The 17,269-nt window shown below is 50.2% G+C and overlaps 4 protein-coding genes across 4 annotated transcripts; 2 read left to right on the top strand and 2 right to left on the bottom strand.

The window, feature by feature from the left end:
- Window positions 1-1,846: 1,846 nt before the first annotated feature.
- N7532_004574 (uncharacterized protein) lies at window positions 1,847-2,478 on the bottom strand (the record flags this gene model as incomplete). Its single annotated transcript, XM_056617068.1, has 4 exons — window positions 1,847-1,938; window positions 1,978-2,133; window positions 2,174-2,219; window positions 2,269-2,478. 4 exons carry the CDS (start codon window positions 2,476-2,478, stop codon window positions 1,847-1,849), a joined length of 504 nt encoding a protein of 167 aa, XP_056477425.1.
- N7532_004573 (uncharacterized protein) lies at window positions 2,460-4,571 on the top strand (the record flags this gene model as incomplete). Its single annotated transcript, XM_056617067.1, has 1 exon — window positions 2,460-4,571. One exon carries the CDS (start codon window positions 2,460-2,462, stop codon window positions 4,569-4,571), a length of 2,112 nt encoding a protein of 703 aa, XP_056477424.1.
- A 1,780-nt stretch (window positions 4,572-6,351) lies between these two features.
- N7532_004572 (CCR4-NOT core subunit CDC39) lies at window positions 6,352-13,458 on the top strand (the record flags this gene model as incomplete). The annotated part of the gene is made up of 4 exons (XM_056617066.1): window positions 6,352-7,008; window positions 7,069-7,393; window positions 7,451-13,332; window positions 13,393-13,458. The coding sequence occupies 4 exons, from the start codon at window positions 6,352-6,354 to the stop codon at window positions 13,456-13,458; spliced, it is 6,930 nt and encodes a 2,309-aa protein (XP_056477423.1).
- Window positions 13,459-14,098: 640 nt separating this feature from the next.
- N7532_004571 (uncharacterized protein) lies at window positions 14,099-16,940 on the bottom strand (the record flags this gene model as incomplete). Its single annotated transcript, XM_056617065.1, has 6 exons — window positions 14,099-14,653; window positions 14,821-15,558; window positions 15,609-16,140; window positions 16,193-16,612; window positions 16,664-16,708; window positions 16,759-16,940. 6 exons carry the CDS (start codon window positions 16,938-16,940, stop codon window positions 14,099-14,101), a joined length of 2,472 nt encoding a protein of 823 aa, XP_056477422.1.
- Window positions 16,941-17,269: the final 329 nt, after the last annotated feature.

Here is a 17,269-nt window from a genome sequence, read left to right as displayed (position 1 = left end):
TCTATCTTTAAGATATTTATGATGAAGGTAATGTGACTTTGATACGTGCCTGTGCGAGGAGCCTTTATATACGATTTATTTGAGACACGGTTATTTATAGATAATTGTAGCCTCTTCGAAGCGGTTCTATTATGAGTCTATCACACCGGAGTCAGTCACCTTATCTTGGCGGGCACGTTTAATAGCCATGGTCTCTTCAAAAGCGGTTCCATCAAGAGTCCATGATACAGCAGTTACCCAAGCAGACTCTCTATTAAAAACATGAAAGAGCAAGAAGACTAACTTATAACATCCTAGAGCGAGTGACCAATCAAACATCCAATATAATTACTAATGTTATGTTGGTTCTATCAAGCATAATGGCACGACTTGTCTGGTCAATTAAACTTTCCACAACTTCCAGTTTTCCTTCTGGATAGATCGATGATACTACGGTAAAAAATTTTTTTTCTCTGAGGCCCGTTGTTGAAATAAAGATTGGAATATAAGAAGAAAGAAAGAGTAATGAGTACTGGCTCGTAGAAATCCAAGGAATTCAATGAACATTTTCAAAGCCCATGCAAGCAAATGCCAATCAACCAAGTCTCGATCTCGAACTCTTCAGCCCTGCTTGGGGCCCACTTCTTTTTTGTCTACGTAGAGAGTTTGGTACCTTTTACAATGGGCCAATAGATTCTAGGTTCGCCAACCTCGCCTCTGTCGCGTCATCCGTCGAGACCCGGGACAACTGTGTCAGGTCGGCTCTCTTATCCGCATCATCAGAGGCGTGATCCATGAATGGCAGGTTTGTTGGACTAGGCCATTGGACACATTTAAGCGCCGGGTCACCTGTGACGAGATGTCTCAGCTAGCAGCACCGGTCCAGGCCTCCTGTGGTCTGCAAGAGGTTCTGGTCGATCAAGGCCCATTCAAAAGAAAAATGGAGCCGTTCCTGGATGCGGGCCTTGCGTTACGCACACCTGATCCATACCCCGCGTTGAGGCATGCTGAGTCGCTCAGCAACACTACTGGAGGGACTGAAAAGCCGTCATCGGCTCATGTTTCACGGAGGCGTGCAGGGAGTTAGTCAGAATACTGATGCAGCTAGTAGGTCGGCATCGCGTGAACTCGTTGTCGGGAGGGACCCGGATGCCCTAAACCCAGTCTTGGCGGTGGCTCCGTTCCTTTCCAGATGCTTTGGACTTGTTCCACGGATCGGGCGGCTGGATTTCCAGTCAACCGACGAGGTTTTTCCAGGCTTTCCAATCATGGCTGGCCTGTTGTTGCAAGACATCAGACACATTTTCATCGTGGGTCTGGGGTTCGGAGGATCAAACAATTTTCGCCACCAACACCAGTGGATGTGTCAAACGGTCGCGTGTGGTTCGCTGCGCCAATCTGTAGTGCGCAGCACCAGATGCAGAACCTCGAAAATTAAAATGTACACAACAGATTTGCCCTCACGGCTAACGATTAGTCCGCCCGTGTTCAGGTATGCACGATCCGAGATATCCGCCAATGCTGGCTGCATGCGAGTGGTCGTGGGAAACCCCCGTCGGCCAAGATTGAGTTTTTCATACGTCGGTGGATGTCCTGGCAGCCAAGGTTTGGTCTGCACTTCCCGAGTGGAACGAGATGGTGAGAACCGCCCCTGGAGGAACGCCGAGCATGGTCCACCATCATACGGTAAGAGTCCGGTTCTTCGGCACTTTGAACTGGTAGCCAGGCCGAGCGCATGCGTAAATGCGAGAACTTGGCTATGTACTTTCCAAGAAATACCTGCAGCCATTCGGGGAGCTGAACACAGGAAGAGAAGAAGAGAGGACCAAAAGGAGGCATAAACAGCAGCATGCCGCAGGTCGGAAGTCTAGGCTTCGGTGACAACATCAGAGACTGCGTTTTCCCAGGCCTGGGGGTGGGTGGCGATGCGCAGACCCACTGCGTGCAGCCGGAGGAGACCTAGTCGTTAGTCTGGTCACCCTAGTGGCCGTAGCGCACACGGAGGAGGTCCCAGTCGATCGCGCCCGGTTGAAGGGTCCCCTTTCAGGTCCATGGGGACTCCATGGGCAGGGTCTGGCAAGAGAAAGCGTAGCATCGAAAATGTAGAAGGCAAGGACGAGGGCATGGCAAGAAGTCGAATTGCTGGGTCACCATCTGGGAGCGTAAATTACCGTCGGTTTCAGGCGGTGCGTACTGAACACCCGGACAACACCCCTCCCCGACGTATTGCCGCCGTCACACTAAGTCTCAAACTCAGTCGGGAGGCCGTTCTCTCCTTCTCCCTCTCACCTCATCATCCATCTCCTCGCCGTCCCGACCCATCGTTACGCCCTGGTTCTTCGCCCTCTCGCTCTCGAAGAACACCACGCCTCGCCTCGACGATTTATTCGTGTCGTCCGTTCCGCTTCTCTCGACCGCCTGTGAAACGGATTGAAACCGAATCGAGAGGTGGCCCGACAGGGCTGCCGTAACAAGGAGACATGTCTGGACACATCTCATCCGACCACTCTCGCTCGGCTTCACGGTCGTCCCAGACACCACGCCTGTCTCAGGGACAGACTCGCGATTCGATGCCTCGCCACTCCTTCGGTCGCACTTCACGCGTCTCCAACCCCAATGTCTTCTCGGACGAATACTCCCTGGAACCCATCGATGCCGACCAGATCGACCGCGCCCCTAGCCCCGCCTCTATTGCCTCCTCCACGACTCTCCGATCGATCCATCACCCTCAGAAGACGGTCAGCACGGCAACGACGGAAAATGAGAACCCCTTTGGTGATGACGCCCGGGTCTCCTTCGAGGAGGCCCACCGATCAAGTCTACCCCAGAAGGGGGTAGGCAACTTCGCCAACAACCGTAATTCTGTCAACTCAGTCAACAACTCTCCCTTCGCAGTCCAGCGAAATCAAAGCGTGTCTTCCCGTTTCTCGATACCCCGGGCCCTGAGCCCCTACACCGGAGCCACCGGTCCCAGTCACCCTTATGGCATGTATCCTCAGGTGGGCGTTAGTCGGTCACCCAGTGTCGGAAGTACATCTACTATCCGTCAACCCGATCGCCCCCTGAGCGAAACAAATGGCCCCCAGCACCCTTATGCGATGTATACCCAGAACGTCGTTGAGGAAGGGATGGATGACGACGTCATCCCGGTCGGCTTCCCTGGACACAACCCACCATATCAACCACCCCCTAGCCGTCGCGATGATGATGTAGGGGACATTATCGGACCAGACGGTCACACGGAACCACTACCACCTTACTCAAGATATCCAACAGGGGTGATTCCGAAGCCTCCAACCCCAGAGAATATGGCCGACATGAATCACTCGCCAGAAGACCACCAGCAGCTTAATTCCCTTTCAAGGGAGCCGCCCGTCTCGGAAACATCCTCAAGGGCTCTCGTTGCTGATTATTCCGGAAGCTCCGGGAACAACGGAAACAATGGGAATAATGATCGCAGTGGGGGCCAAAGAGCGGGCGCGGCGACGGGTATCATGGCTTTTGAGGAGAAGCTCAAGCAGAAAGGGAAGAAGACCGCATGCTGCGGACTTCCCGTTTGGACTCTTGTTCTCATCTGCACAGTTATGTTGATCGGAGGTTCCATTGGAGGTGTCATCGGCGGTGTCCTGGGCACAAAACGCGCCGCGGAAGCCGACAAGCAAGCGGAGGCTCAAACGAGCGGTCCCCATATTGTCACAGTAACTGCGTCTCCTCAAAAGGACTACTCTACGATGACAAGTACTCCCACCAACCTTCGTTCGGCGCCGACTGGCACATTCTACGTTCCTGCAATGCTGAAGAACTCGTCGGGCATGTGTGTCGAGGATGACACACTGAAGAGTGCGTGGATGTGCATGAACAAGCCGAATAATATCGAGATTACCATTGATGAGGGTAGCAATGGTCATCACTCTATCATTTTCCCCAACCCTACGCCAACATCGAGCTATACCTATGGCCCTCAGCCGCCCTACATGACCCAGCCTACCATTCCATTGGGCATGGCGATTGATACCAGCGACACCAGTCTAGGTCCTGCTCTTTTCTTCGTTGCCAAATTTGATAAGCTAGTTGTCGTTCCGGAGTCAAAGTTCCAGGGCAGTTCGATATCGGCTCGGTCATGGCCGGGAGACGATTCCTTCGTGTCTAGCCTACTTAGCCGCAAGGGAGTTGCACAGCCTGGTGAAAAGCCTTGGTTCTGCTGGTGGAATCAAACACAGATGGAGTTCTTCATCTATGTCAACCAAACGACATCAGACACTTCCACCGACGCCACTGCCACCACTGATGGCGATATGACTGCCAGCACCGCAACCGCACATTTGAAACGGGATGACCCGATCTCAGACTACCCACGAAAGATCAAGTGGGATGAACGCCGGGACCAAGCAGGAGCATCCGCTCCTTATTGCCAACAAATGCAAGTGGACTCTTTAGGCCATGCATCGCCTATCCCCGAAAATGTCATAAGTATTAAAGAGAATGAGCCTACCCCGACAACAACATATATCAACAGTGAAGGGGGCTCTCAGACATACACGGCGAGGGCGCAATACGCCACGCCCTGTTATTGTCTCTCTTTCAGCGATTAAGTGCTATTCTCTGACGTTCGAGCGGGATAACTTGTTCTTCATTTTGGTCTTTCGGTCTAGGATTCTGGCGTTGGCGTTAAATCAGCCTTCAAACTTGCATCGGCTCATGTGCACACGATTGTCTTCTCTTTCCAATGTGTGAATTTATTTTTTTCTTGTCCGAATCTACGGGCCCGATGGGCTGCTCTGCAAACTCGTGCATCGTGTTTTCTTTCCATGCTACGTTCCCGTGCGATATCTTGCGACACGATATGGTCCTCTTTTTTTTTTTTTTTTTTTTTGCGCACATTCTCTTCTACTATCGGGTTATATATGAGATTTACTGTTGAAGGCTGAGTGACATCAACCTTTCTCTGGCGTTCATTGGATGACTTTTGTGGCTCGGCTTCTGAAATATCTGATTTCAATTGACTGTTGCGCTGTCTATTAACTTCTTTTGAGAGCCAAGAGCCTCATCCTGCCGTGTGTTAGCATCTCTCGATGACAATATCATTTTTCTATGCCCATGTGAAATTCAGATGGGTAAATATCATGATTACCCTGGTCTTGTAGCCTGTTTAAATCCTGCAACAACCCAAGGCAAAGAACCGCCGATGAGCTAAATCAATCATCCGCGGCCATAGCACCCGTAGTAGTGCTTCGTACGATCCAGCCGCCATCAATTCTTAGCGTCAGCGTAAACGATGATGGCCGTTGCTGGAATACTGCACAACGGAATTCGCAATTTTAAAATTTCATGCTTGGTTGATGCCACCATGACTTCTGATTTATTGTTCATATTGAATGGATTTAACACCTGTGAAGTGACATAACCTGCATCCGGCATACACAGTAATGTATCACATATACATTATATCCATGGATGTGATTATCCCGAGCACCACCAATATTGGTGGTAGGTACATTTGCGGAAACCCCATGAAAGCAATTGCGATACGCTGCTTGGCAGACGTGGACATCACATGTGAAACATTACAATCACTTCAACTCGCTCCCTCGCAAAGAATAAATTGTTGTACAACAACTCGAAAGTCATTATTGCTATGATTCATGTGTTGTAAACATCTACGATAGTGGTCGAACGAGGTCGAAATCCAACGGCATTTATAAAATATAATGGATATGAACATTCAGGACATCTGCAATTGTTAGGAAAGCAGCAATTATACTTTTCGAAGGCATGATAGGGTCCCAACTCATATGCATGGATTTCGATCAAATACAATGCCTCATTGTAACTAGGATCGTTCTTCAGGTGGGGGCCTGCAGAGCAACTGCCAAAGATCGTACAGATCCGTGCATATATGACTAATCTAAAACAAGTCACATGACAGAACTCGATGCGATGGCCTGGAGACACGCGACTGACATTGAGCATGGACAGAAGAGCGGATTCGTCGTAGAATCGAGCACATCTTATCGTGTGGCAAGACCAGTAGATGTACAGCCCGATCATCGAAGCGTCTAGCACTCAGATCACACGGCTCAATCCTTCGAGTCATACATGGTTGCAGCTCTGCCCGACTGCCCGAGCTCCCCCGTCGGAGCCTCAGGCATCAACACTTCCACCTCCTCGCACCTGCACACATCCGCCAACCTCTCCATCGCATCGCCATCCATTCCTCTTCCACATCACCCTCTTATCCGTCCCCCGTTCACCCTTCCAACTCTCCAAACCACACCATAACTCATACGATCGGTGAACTACCTCGATATCGTCTACTGCGCCCACCAAAAAATCTGTCTGTGGACCTTTAGATCAAATGATCGCGTCTCCTAGATGACCTTCCCTCCCCCTCACCCTTCCGCCCAATCGTCGATTGCTTCCGGCACCGATAAGCCCTCTTCGTCCAGACCTGAGATTGGTGCCTGGGGTCGGTCCACGTCACAGTCCGGCATTCGTCGTGGTTTGACTCCTCTCGCGACCAACCTTTCCTCCTCTACCGCTCCCACAGCATCTTCCCGGGGCCAAGAGCCAGGCCCTGGGGTTTCGACTCCCTCATCCTTCTCTGCTGTCCTGAGCTCCACCAGGGGTCTTTCAGGGGGCAGCCCGAAGCCTGTGCCCTCTCCATTCACCTCGCTGCAATCGGGCGCACAGCAGACACCGTCGCTCTCCTCGCCCAAATTCCGCGCACATACCCCTTCAGCAGGGTCTCATTTCGCCTCTACAACAGGTTCCATCCCGGGCAGTGGAGGATCTGGGGGAGGTGGTGGGCCGGGATCTTCTAGAGGTGTCGCTTTCTCACCACTGTCATCCGGCACAACTGTGAATTCACCCACGGGTTTTGCTTCCGACAAGTCAGGCTCGGCCGCCGCTCATTCAAGCCAATCATCCCTCACCAAAATTTCGATCGCTCAGGTATTTCTCCTGCTAGACTCGATCACCGAGAAAGAGGGGAAAGAAAAGTGGGAAACCAAGGCTGCTCAAATCCACAAGGTAAGCTATACGTTCGAGGCGTCTACGACTCGCCATATGATCGCTGACAGCGTCCATTAGCTTGTTACATCCAACGGAATGGAGGTCTTCTCAAAGTACTTTCGTCGCCTTCTTACAGGCAATGCCCCTCAGATCTTTCCGGGCGTCAACAAGTCCGTCGAGAATGCCGGCAATTATCCTCTCCTAGTTCAGGAAATGCAAAAGGTTTCCTCGGACATTGAACAAGCACAGAAGATTGCGGAGACGGTCGACACATTCGAGGGCGACATTTTCCGTGATTTTGATCTGTCAACCTTTTTGGATCATTTCCGTCTTGATCCCATTGTGAAGGTCGCTCTCGCGCTGGCCTTCAAGTTGACGAATAAATCAGATCTTCGCGCGAAAGGTGTGTTCCTTCCTTATTTGTTTCCTTTGCACTGTATTTGCTAATAGACATCATAAGCCGATGCTATTCTTTCGAACTCGACTGGCCCCTTCCTTCAAAGCTTAGCGAGCCCATCCGAAGCAACCAAGGAACTCCCTAGTTCCTTCCTCGGAATGACGATTGAACGATTCATCCTTTACCCTCCTCGAAACTTCACCGACGATGTCAAGGCCAAGCTGGTCTATGCTGTGAACCTACGATACCAGAAACTGAGCCTGGACATGCCTTCCGAAGTCTCCTCCGCCCTCCAAATGTTCAATTTTGTCGCCCCTCGATATACCCTTGTGCGACAGCTTCACTCCAAGGGGCCACGTGCAACCGTGAATGTGGAGGTGATCTCTGAAATCATCAATGCAGCAGGGCCAGATGGCTGGGGCGAGGAACAGCTCGCCAGCGCTCTTCTCTTCATGGTCTTGTCGCAACACTGTCAACAATTTTCTATGGAGACGTTCATGAACGCATATGCCGATAAACAGATTAAGTGGCCGCTTGTTTTTCGAAACTTTGATCGTGAAGGTTTGAGAGTGGATCCGAAGCAGTTCACTAAGCTCTATAGCCTTCTTACCACTGTTGCCTTGGATGACAGCTCCCTGGATGTTCAGAAACTGTGGGGTGGAGATTGGGAGCACCGCGATGCCCAAATCTCATTCCTGACGGCCTTTGTGGCCTCTCGCACAGATGCTTCTCAGATTCCAAACCTTCGTGCGACTTTCCCTGGCGACTTTTTCGACGACGCACCCGAGATCGTGAAATTGCAAGGTGAGCGCGCAGCCAAGTCACCTTTACGATCTATGGATGCCATAAAGGCCATTTTCGACTGTGCTCTATTCTCCTCAGCATCATGGGGAGCGGTGGAAAGCCAGCTGCTCATCAAAGCTGTTCTTCAACACGATCTCCCGGTATTCCTTGTTTCCGCTCTCGCCATACCGCAGAAATGGACAGCTGTACAGCAGAACTTCGTTCTCCGAACCTTTGTTGTGTTCATATCCAAGCAAGAAGATGGATACCAATTAGCCCTTTATGGAGCTTGGCGTCAAGATCGACAATGGGTCTCGGAGCAGCTATTCGCTACCTTTACCCAGGACCCAACCGCCACAACTGCGATATATGAACATGCAACGGCATATGGATGGCTTGACTATCTGCTCGGTTTCACAAACGGGCTCGCACTCGACCTTGCTTGCTATTGCCATCGTAAGGGCTCATTTGACCTCGAGTATTGGGTTCGCAACGCATCGCAAAAGGGTGGCATGGACATGGGGGGACTTTTGTCCAAGTACTTGAGAATCAAGGCCGAGGACGAGTTGCATGTCCAGCGCAAGGAACAGCCGGCGCCTCAAATGGTCAGCCTGTCTGTGAAGACCGTGTATACTCTTCTGTCTGTGTTGGAAGAGTATGTTGGCGATCGCGAGAATGTCACACCCACCCAGCGCTTCTGCATCCAGACCTATCCTCGCCTCATAAATTATGGCGAAGGATTCGACGATATCATCGATGCGAACGGAGAGAATGGGAATACGTTACCTGAATCCGTCGATAAGCAGATGCAAGACTTGTTTGGCAAGATGTACCATGAGGAGCTGTCGCTGCGCGAGATGCTGGAGCTTATGCGAAAGTATAAGCTGTCCCGTGAGCCCGATGAGCAAGATCTCTTTGCTTGCATGGTACATGGTCTTGTGGATGAGTACCACTGCTATCATGAATACCCCCTCGAAGCTCTGACGAAGACTGCCGTCATGTTTGGCGGAATCATCAATTTCCGCCTGGTTGACGGCATTACGCTCAAGGTCGGTCTCGGAATGATCTTGGAGGCCGTCAGAGAACACGAGGTCCACAACCCAATGTACAAATTTGGCGTTGAGGCCATTGAACAGCTCATTGGTCGTCTTCCAGAATGGGCCGGATTCTGTCACTTGCTTCTGCAAATTCCCAGTCTTGCAGGGACACCCATTTTCCAGAAAGCCGAAGAAGTTGTCCGAGAGCAAGGTGGGAGTCATGAGAACTCTGACAACACATTCGATGATCTTGGTGGCCCTATCCGATCCAATGGCAACTTGGAAGATAGCTCCGCGAACGACGGTACATCTCGGCGATTCCGCTCGATTCAAGTTGATGCTCCCCTTCGGTCGGAGCTCTACGAGGATCCGGATGAGGACATTCAGGACAAGATCCTGTTTGTGTTGAACAATGTCTCGGAGAAAAACATCGAAGAAAAACTGCACGACTTGCGCGAAGTGTTGCGTGACCAGCACCACCAGTGGTTTGCTGCCTATCTTGTCGAGGAGCGCGCCAAGCTACAGCCCAATTTCCAACAACTGTACCTTGATCTTCTTGACCGTATCGGTGACAAAATACTCTGGGCTGAGGTTCTCAGGGAAACCTACGTCAGCGTTGCGAAGATTATGAACTCTGAAGCCACCTTGACCTCGTCCCAAGACCGGGGACATCTCAAGAACCTCGGTGCATGGCTTGGCTCATTGACCATTGCCAGAGACAAACCCATCAAGCACAAAAACATCTTTTTCAAAGGCTTGCTTTTGGAAGGCTATGACAGTTCGCGACTCATGATTACTATTCCCTTTACCTGCAAGGTTTTGGTTCAAGCCACAAAGTCAACTGTCTTCAAACCTCCCAACCCGTGGCTTATGGACATTTTAGGTCTTCTGCTAGAGCTTTACCATTTCGCTGAGTTGAAGCTCAATCTGAAATTCGAAATTGAAGTTCTTTGCAAAGACCTTGACCTTGACCACAAGACCATCGAACCTTCTACCGGTATTCGTGACCGCACTTCACATGGCGAAGAGACCTTGTCGACATCCAATATCCCAGAGGGTCTGGAGGCCTTCGAGGATATGGCCCTCACCTCTCTGAGCCAAGGCATTCGGAGCGAGCGACTATCGCCTGCCGCTATCATGTCAACGCTGCCTAGCCTTGACAAGATCCTTGTTTTGCCTCCGTCGGCGAGCAGCATGGTTGATGCCGGCGTCCTGAGGCAGATTGTGCACACGGCCGTTGAACGCGCTATTGCCGAGATTATTACTCCCGTGGTGGAGCGCTCTGTCACCATTGCCTCCATTTCCACAGTTCAACTTGTATCGAAAGACTTTGCTATGGAACCCGATGAGGAGAAGTTCCGTCATGCCGCTGGCATCATGGTTCGCCAACTTGCCGGCAATCTCGCTCTCGTCACTTGCAAAGAGCCGCTGAAGGTCAGCATGACCAACTACATTCGCATGATCCAGCAGGAGTACTCTGATCAGCCTATGCCAGAGGGTCTGATTTTGATGTGCGTGAACGATAACCTTGATGCTGCTTGTGGCATTGTGGAGAAGGCTGCGGAGGACAAGTCTGTCCCTGAAATTGAGAAGGTCATTGAGGCTCAACTGGAGGCTCGTAGACGCCATCTTGCTACCCGCCCCAATGAGCCGTTCATTGACCCTTCAATGAACCGCTGGGGGCTTTTCATTCCGGAGCCCTACCGGCAGACTCCCGGTGGGCTCAACCATGAACAGTTGGCAATCTACGAGGAGTTTGCACGTCTGTCACGTGGAACCGCTACAGCTCACCACCCCCAAAGCGTTTCCACAGACTCCGGTCGTCAACTTCCAGACGTCCTCCAAGACACTTACCCCGCTATCCCCAACCTCTCGACTCCCGCCGAGCAGCCTGCTGTTCCCCACCGTACTCCTCAGGCCCAACTCGCCGTTTCCCAGTTACCGGTCCATACAAACGGGTTGCTTGATGCTCAAAGCCCCCGAGAACGCGTTGAATCTCTTATTTCAGAGCTCCAGCAGTCTGCTCGCAACGCCCCTGAAGAGCGTGTGAAGGATCTCGGCCGTGACAGCGCTGTTCTCCAGGAATACAACCAAGCCCTGCGTACCATCTTGGCTGCTCCCAACGGCGAAGAGCTTGCTCGATTGACCTCGCTCAAGGTCTGCACAACCCTTTACGGTCAATCAACAGAGACTCTGGAGATCGAAGTTCTCGTGCATCTTCTCGCCAAGCTTTGCGACATGTCTTCATTGATCGCGCGATACACTTGGGCTCTCCTTGCAGAAGTTGATGATGAGCACATGTTCAACGTTCCCGTTACTGTAGCTCTCATTGAAGCGGGCCTTTTAGACATCCGTAGAGTGGATATGGTTCTTACTCGCCTCATTCTGCAAAGGAACGTCAGCGCACTGGAGCTTCTTGACAACCTGATGAATCGTGTCCTTTTCAACGACGAGCCCACAGCTCTTCGCTCGGACTTCTCTGGCAGCCTTGATGCCATGAGCCAGTGGCTCTCTGAAGATGGCGATGTTGCCCCTGCCTTGGAGATCATTCGCAAGCTGCGTGACTGTGGTATCCCTGAAGTCGTGAACGCCCTCCTCGACGACCAGTCTCGGTCTAAGCAGGACCAGATGCAATACATTTTCCAGGAATGGATTGGCATCTACAAGGCATCGGGGGCCAACGAGCGCACCTACCTTGCCTTCCTCCAAGATATGCACAACCGCCAGGTCATGAATCTGCAAGAAGATTCGGCGCTATTTTTCCGACTCAGCATTGACATCTCCGTCAATGTTTTTGAGCAAGAATGCCAGAACCCCAACGGTAGCCTGGACGAGGCTTTCTTATATGTCGACGCTCTCGCAAAACTCGTCATCCTTTTGGTGAAGTCGCAGGGCCAGACTCCCGGCGCCGTTAGCCTCAGCAAGCCCGCTTACTTCGGCTCTATTCTCTCGACCCTTGTCTTAATCCTCAATCACCATCAAGTCATGCGCGGAGAGGCGTTCAACCAGCGAGTCTTCTTCCGCCTTTTCTCTAGCATTCTGTGTGAATACTCTATGGCCGAACTCCAACACCACGAGGAGCATCAGGGCATGATTTTTGCCCTTTCCAACAAGCTTCTCTCTCTTCAACCCCGATACGTGCCTGGATTTGTCTATGGATGGTTTTCCCTGGTCTCCCACCGCGTGTTCATGTCTGACATGCTCAATATGCCTGAGAGAGCAGGCTGGGCTCCCTACTGCGAGATCATGCAAGTGTTGCTGTCATATATTGGCGAGCAGCTCAAGGCGGCCAACATCTCCTATGTCGCCAAGGACTTGTACAAGGGTGTGCTCCGTATCTTGTTGATTCTCCACCATGATTTCCCAGAGTTTGTGGCTGAGAATCACTTTCAATTTTGTAATGTGATTCCGGCTCATTGCGCTCAGCTCCGAAACCTGGTTCTGAGTGCCTACCCATCCTCGTTCCAGAAGCTCCCAGACCCTTTCCGCGAAGGCTTGAAGGTTGAGCGCATCGAGGAAATGCGAGAAATCCCCAAGATTGCCGGCGACATTACTGCTCCACTTCACCAGGCGAATATCAAGGATGTCGTCGATTCCGTTCTCCAGGGTGATAAGGCACCTGAGGCTGTGGTTCAGGAAATCTGTGACACTGTCGTCAGCGATGAACCCCGGGATACCGCTTTGTTCCATCAGCCCATCAACGTGGACATCGTGCTCGTGAATGCGCTTGTTCTCTATATCGGCCAACAAGCTGCTGTGGAGCATGCGTCGAAGAACAACACGCGCAGCGTGTTTGAAAATTCGACCAATGCTGCTCTTCTTGAGAGCCTTGCCCAGATGATGCAACCTGAGGCTCGTTACTATCTGCTGAGTGCGATGGCCAACCAGCTCCGATACCCCAACAGTCACACCTACTTCTTCAGCTTTACCATCTTGCGTTTGTTTGGTGTCGACTACTCCGAGCAGGATGAATCTGATGTCCGACAGCAGATCATCCGTGTGCTTCTGGAGCGTCTCATTGTTCACCGTCCGCACCCATGGGGCCTCATTATCACTTTGCAAGAGCTTCTCCAGAACCGAAGCTATTCTTTCTTCCGCCTTCCTTTCATCCAGGCGGCTCCCGAGGTATGATCTATTATTCTTGCCGTCACTATGTCTCAAGAGTTTGAATTTAACTTGTTCCAGATCGGACGTCTCTTTGACGCTCTTCTCCAGCATATCCAACAGCAAAGCCCCCGACCCCTTGCGTAAGCTTTGCTTATTGCCCTCTACCCTGAAATATTCTCCCGGTGAACCAATACCGCGTTACGCTTACTCTTGTACTTCTCCCCGAGGTTTTTGCTGGCATGCTTTTCATTTATCATTTTATCTTTCATGTCTTATGTCTCTATGTAACGGCCGGGGCGGCCGCAGGAATGGCATGTATCCTTTTTCTATCCATGTCACGATTTTCACATGAACTGAGATTTCATGATTCTTCACGTTTTGAAGAACGTGACCTTTATTGTAATGATAAGATTGTAAAAGCTGGAGTTGAGGGGTCTCTGCATTCATGGTGGGGGTTAATTCTTTTCTCAAGTCCAGTTATTCGCTCATGCTATATGAAAATGTTCATTTATGTTCAAGCAACTGCGTTCTGTCTGGTTTAGATAATTTGTAAATTTGGAAGATAACGTCAACAACATTGACAGATCTTATTGGTGTATTTCAGAGTCTCACGAATACACCATCCAACTTAATAAAAGAATTGCAATGATTCCCTGAACATGTCATCCCAAGACCTTCAGTGTCCACTTAGCGTCACGCACTTCAATCAGATATTGTCATTCATTGATCAAGACCGGTCGGTCTCAATAAAATCTCTAAAGGCGGCAGAATACTTTGAGATGATCTAGCCCGCAACCGCCGTCACCTTTCCAATCATACCAAATAGCCCAGCGGTGACTATCAAATGGTAAAATATCACCCATAGACTAGCGAAAATGTACTTGGGAGCTAAAAAAGTCCACATGATGGCTGTATCGTGAACGACAAGACAAGCAACCATAACCGCAGCAAGACCGAGGGCGACGAATGTCGTTTGGATGGCCATATAGAAATCAAAAGATCCATCGTCCGTGATGCTCATGGCTTCTTTCGCAAGCTTTCTCGGAGAAGGCGTGCATGGCGGGTCTGGCTGATTGACAACACATAGTATCCGGATTCCTCCACAAGCCCACCAAGTAGGACCTGCCCAATTGGCAAAAAGTGTCTGCAAGACGACTGCAATGGAGTTGTATGCCTCCACACCATTGAATCCATTTGTCAAATCGATCGAAGCAATAGTGTTGCTACCACCGAATGCAAAGAAGGATGCCTGGGAGAGGATAATGGTGGTTAAAGTAACTTGTGAGACTGAGAGATTTTGACTCTTCGAAACTAGGAGTTGAAATGAGAATTTGGTCATCTTGGTATATGGATGAACAGAAAGCAGTACTTAGCCAATCCAACTGCCATTGGAATATCAAAAATAGGGGAAGATTCCGCGGCCTTGATTGCATCATGAGGTAGAGCGTGAGAAGGTAATGGATACCAGAAATGTCTGAAACGGAATCAGCAAAGAGCGGGGAATACCCTAAAATTAAGCACCTTACTTGAAATTCGTTTATGCCTGTGTCCTTGTATAAGGAAAAAAACAAGCATACCTCCACACACGGAGAGAATGAGTCTCGCGGTAAGTGCTAAATTCACTTCTCTTACCCAGCCCAGGGCCCGAGAAGTGGCAAATGAGACAAGATCGGGATTGTTGAGAGTCGCAGACCCAAATTTAAACGAAAGAGAAAGTATTCCAAGCGTTGTTGTGAGAAGTTTTCGAGGAATAGTGACAGAGCTGACGCTTGCTAGTGATCTGTTAAGTCGAGCAGAGACTGTGATGTATGTCCAGCCCATCAAAATCCACAGCAGGATTGGATAGTGAGAAATAAATGTCTGGATCAACTGAGGCAAAAAATGTGTTGCATCTCCACTCTGGGTCCAAGAAATAACCAAGAATTGCAGGAGAACTGGCATGACGTGGCCAGAAATCCCAGTGCCCCAGTTACTAGAATAGCCAAGATATCCTAGCCAGAGCAGCGAAACTGGATACCAAAACTTATCTTCTTGTTTGACATAATTCTCATTCATCATGGCCATCGTATAGAATGCAATGTAAGCCACAGGCAAAAAGGCTTGGATTAGCCCTGGTTTCGTGTGACTCGATCTGATGTAGGGCAGTATGCTCGCAAGAAATGCACTGAAAAGACCAGCGAAGAGAAGACGAAAATTCGGATTCACGGTCGTTGTGGCCATTGCGCTCTGGATTTTATCACACAACTAAAAACAATTAGAGAAGGCCCAGATGAAGGAAACGGTTGCCAACATACACGGTACAAGTCACGCATGACTTCAGTCGAGTTAGGATCAATAAAAAGTCGAGACTCAATTCTCTCGAGAGCAGCGTTGCTCGTGGGATCAGTTTTGCTTCCCCTCAGATTTAACAACTGATGAGCGTTTTCCAGTAACAACTGTGAGCCTTCAGCAGAATCTTCCCAGAGGGGAAGAAATTGCGGCATAAAAATTCCCACACTCTTGGTAGGAATTGGAAAGCCTAGTAGGCCGGCTAGTGTAGGGACAATATCAGGCTGCTGAACAACAGAATAGAAGTCGAACTCCCTGTTATGAGGAGTAGCTGGAGCAATTCTATCAGTGGAAAGAGAATTGAAGCGGGGAGATATCAAGAGCATTCCCGGGGAAGTTTCTCCTGCAGAGGAGCCGCCGTGATTCCCTTGTTGATTCATGCCATGGTCACCAGCAACAACAAAGAGAGTCGAATGTAGATGGGGCTGGGAATCAATAGCTTCATAAATCTCCTGGATAATGAGATCCATCTCCCGCTGCTTGGGAAGCATATGAGGACTGGGACATGTAAGCAGGGAGCATGAAATTTGCCATTCCTGGTCCACTTTACCTCGTTGGCCCACCAGTATGACCGACATGATCCATTCCAGGAAAATGAAATACCAAGGCAGACCAGTCTTGAAGCCTCAACTGAGGAGTGACGTGGACTTTGATATTATTGTCAATCTCTGTGAAGTCTGGGACGAAAAATGCAGAAGCACCTTCACTCCGATCGAATACATCTGGGTATAGCTGAAGCCAGGTATTCTCTCCGTAGAATACTAGTTTCCCACGTAGGGTAGCCTTGAGCCTCGAGAGCCAGGTATCCTCATTTGAAAGATCAGATGCGTCGTTATCGTCTGCGATGTTGAGTATAACGTCAAGGAATGATGGGTTGCTCCCAATAGTCATTGCCTTTATTCGTGAAATGGTAAGGCTGGGAGGGCTAGCACGCGCGGTGAATGGGACTGCGGACCCTGAGCGGATGAGACTGGAATTCGTTAGCTCCAGGCCATTCGGCTAAGGAGATGAGCTTAGCTACCTTTGGGTGAATTCGAACCCAGAATGATTCGAGTACACGAAATCACTGAAGATTCGGGGTCAGCGATGTTTTATAAAACTGGCAAATCCACATACCTTCGAAGAGCATCAATCACCATGAAGACGACCTTGTCAAATGGTGCTGATGTCTTATTCTTGTATGCATATGGAATAATTGTGCTAGGTGGTTGAGCCATAAAAAGCCCACCAGCAAACAGGACCACTGCGACAGGAAGAAGAATATTCGCTAGAAACAGCGAGATGCGTTTGACCCCCATTTTGACGAACAGCGGGCAGTTTAGTCAAGTCCAAGACAGGCCATCTCCTACTTTTATTATAAAGGGAAGCAAAAATACCATCTCATATGCTTTCATTGAAAATTTCAAGCCTGGTAACAACAGGACTGTCCACTTGAGTCATGCTAGTAAGAACACTGTACCTACCAACGCTGTCGCCCTCGGGGGGGTTCTGCATGCAGGTGTTGTATTTGCCTGCCTGCAGGATCTTGCAATGAGGCAATGCAGGAGGGCGTGGTCCCCAGGTACCACCTGGGCACACGACAATGGAGGGTCGAACGCAAGGTCTCAGAGGTCAATCGTGTGCTTGG

This window comes from Penicillium argentinense (genome assembly GCF_028826775.1).
Source record: "Penicillium argentinense strain IBT 30761 chromosome Unknown utg000004l_segment0_segment0, whole genome shotgun sequence".
In the NCBI taxonomy this organism is placed as follows: Eukaryota; Fungi; Ascomycota; class Eurotiomycetes; order Eurotiales; family Aspergillaceae; genus Penicillium; species Penicillium argentinense.
This window is presented reverse-complemented; position numbering and strand designations above follow the sequence as displayed.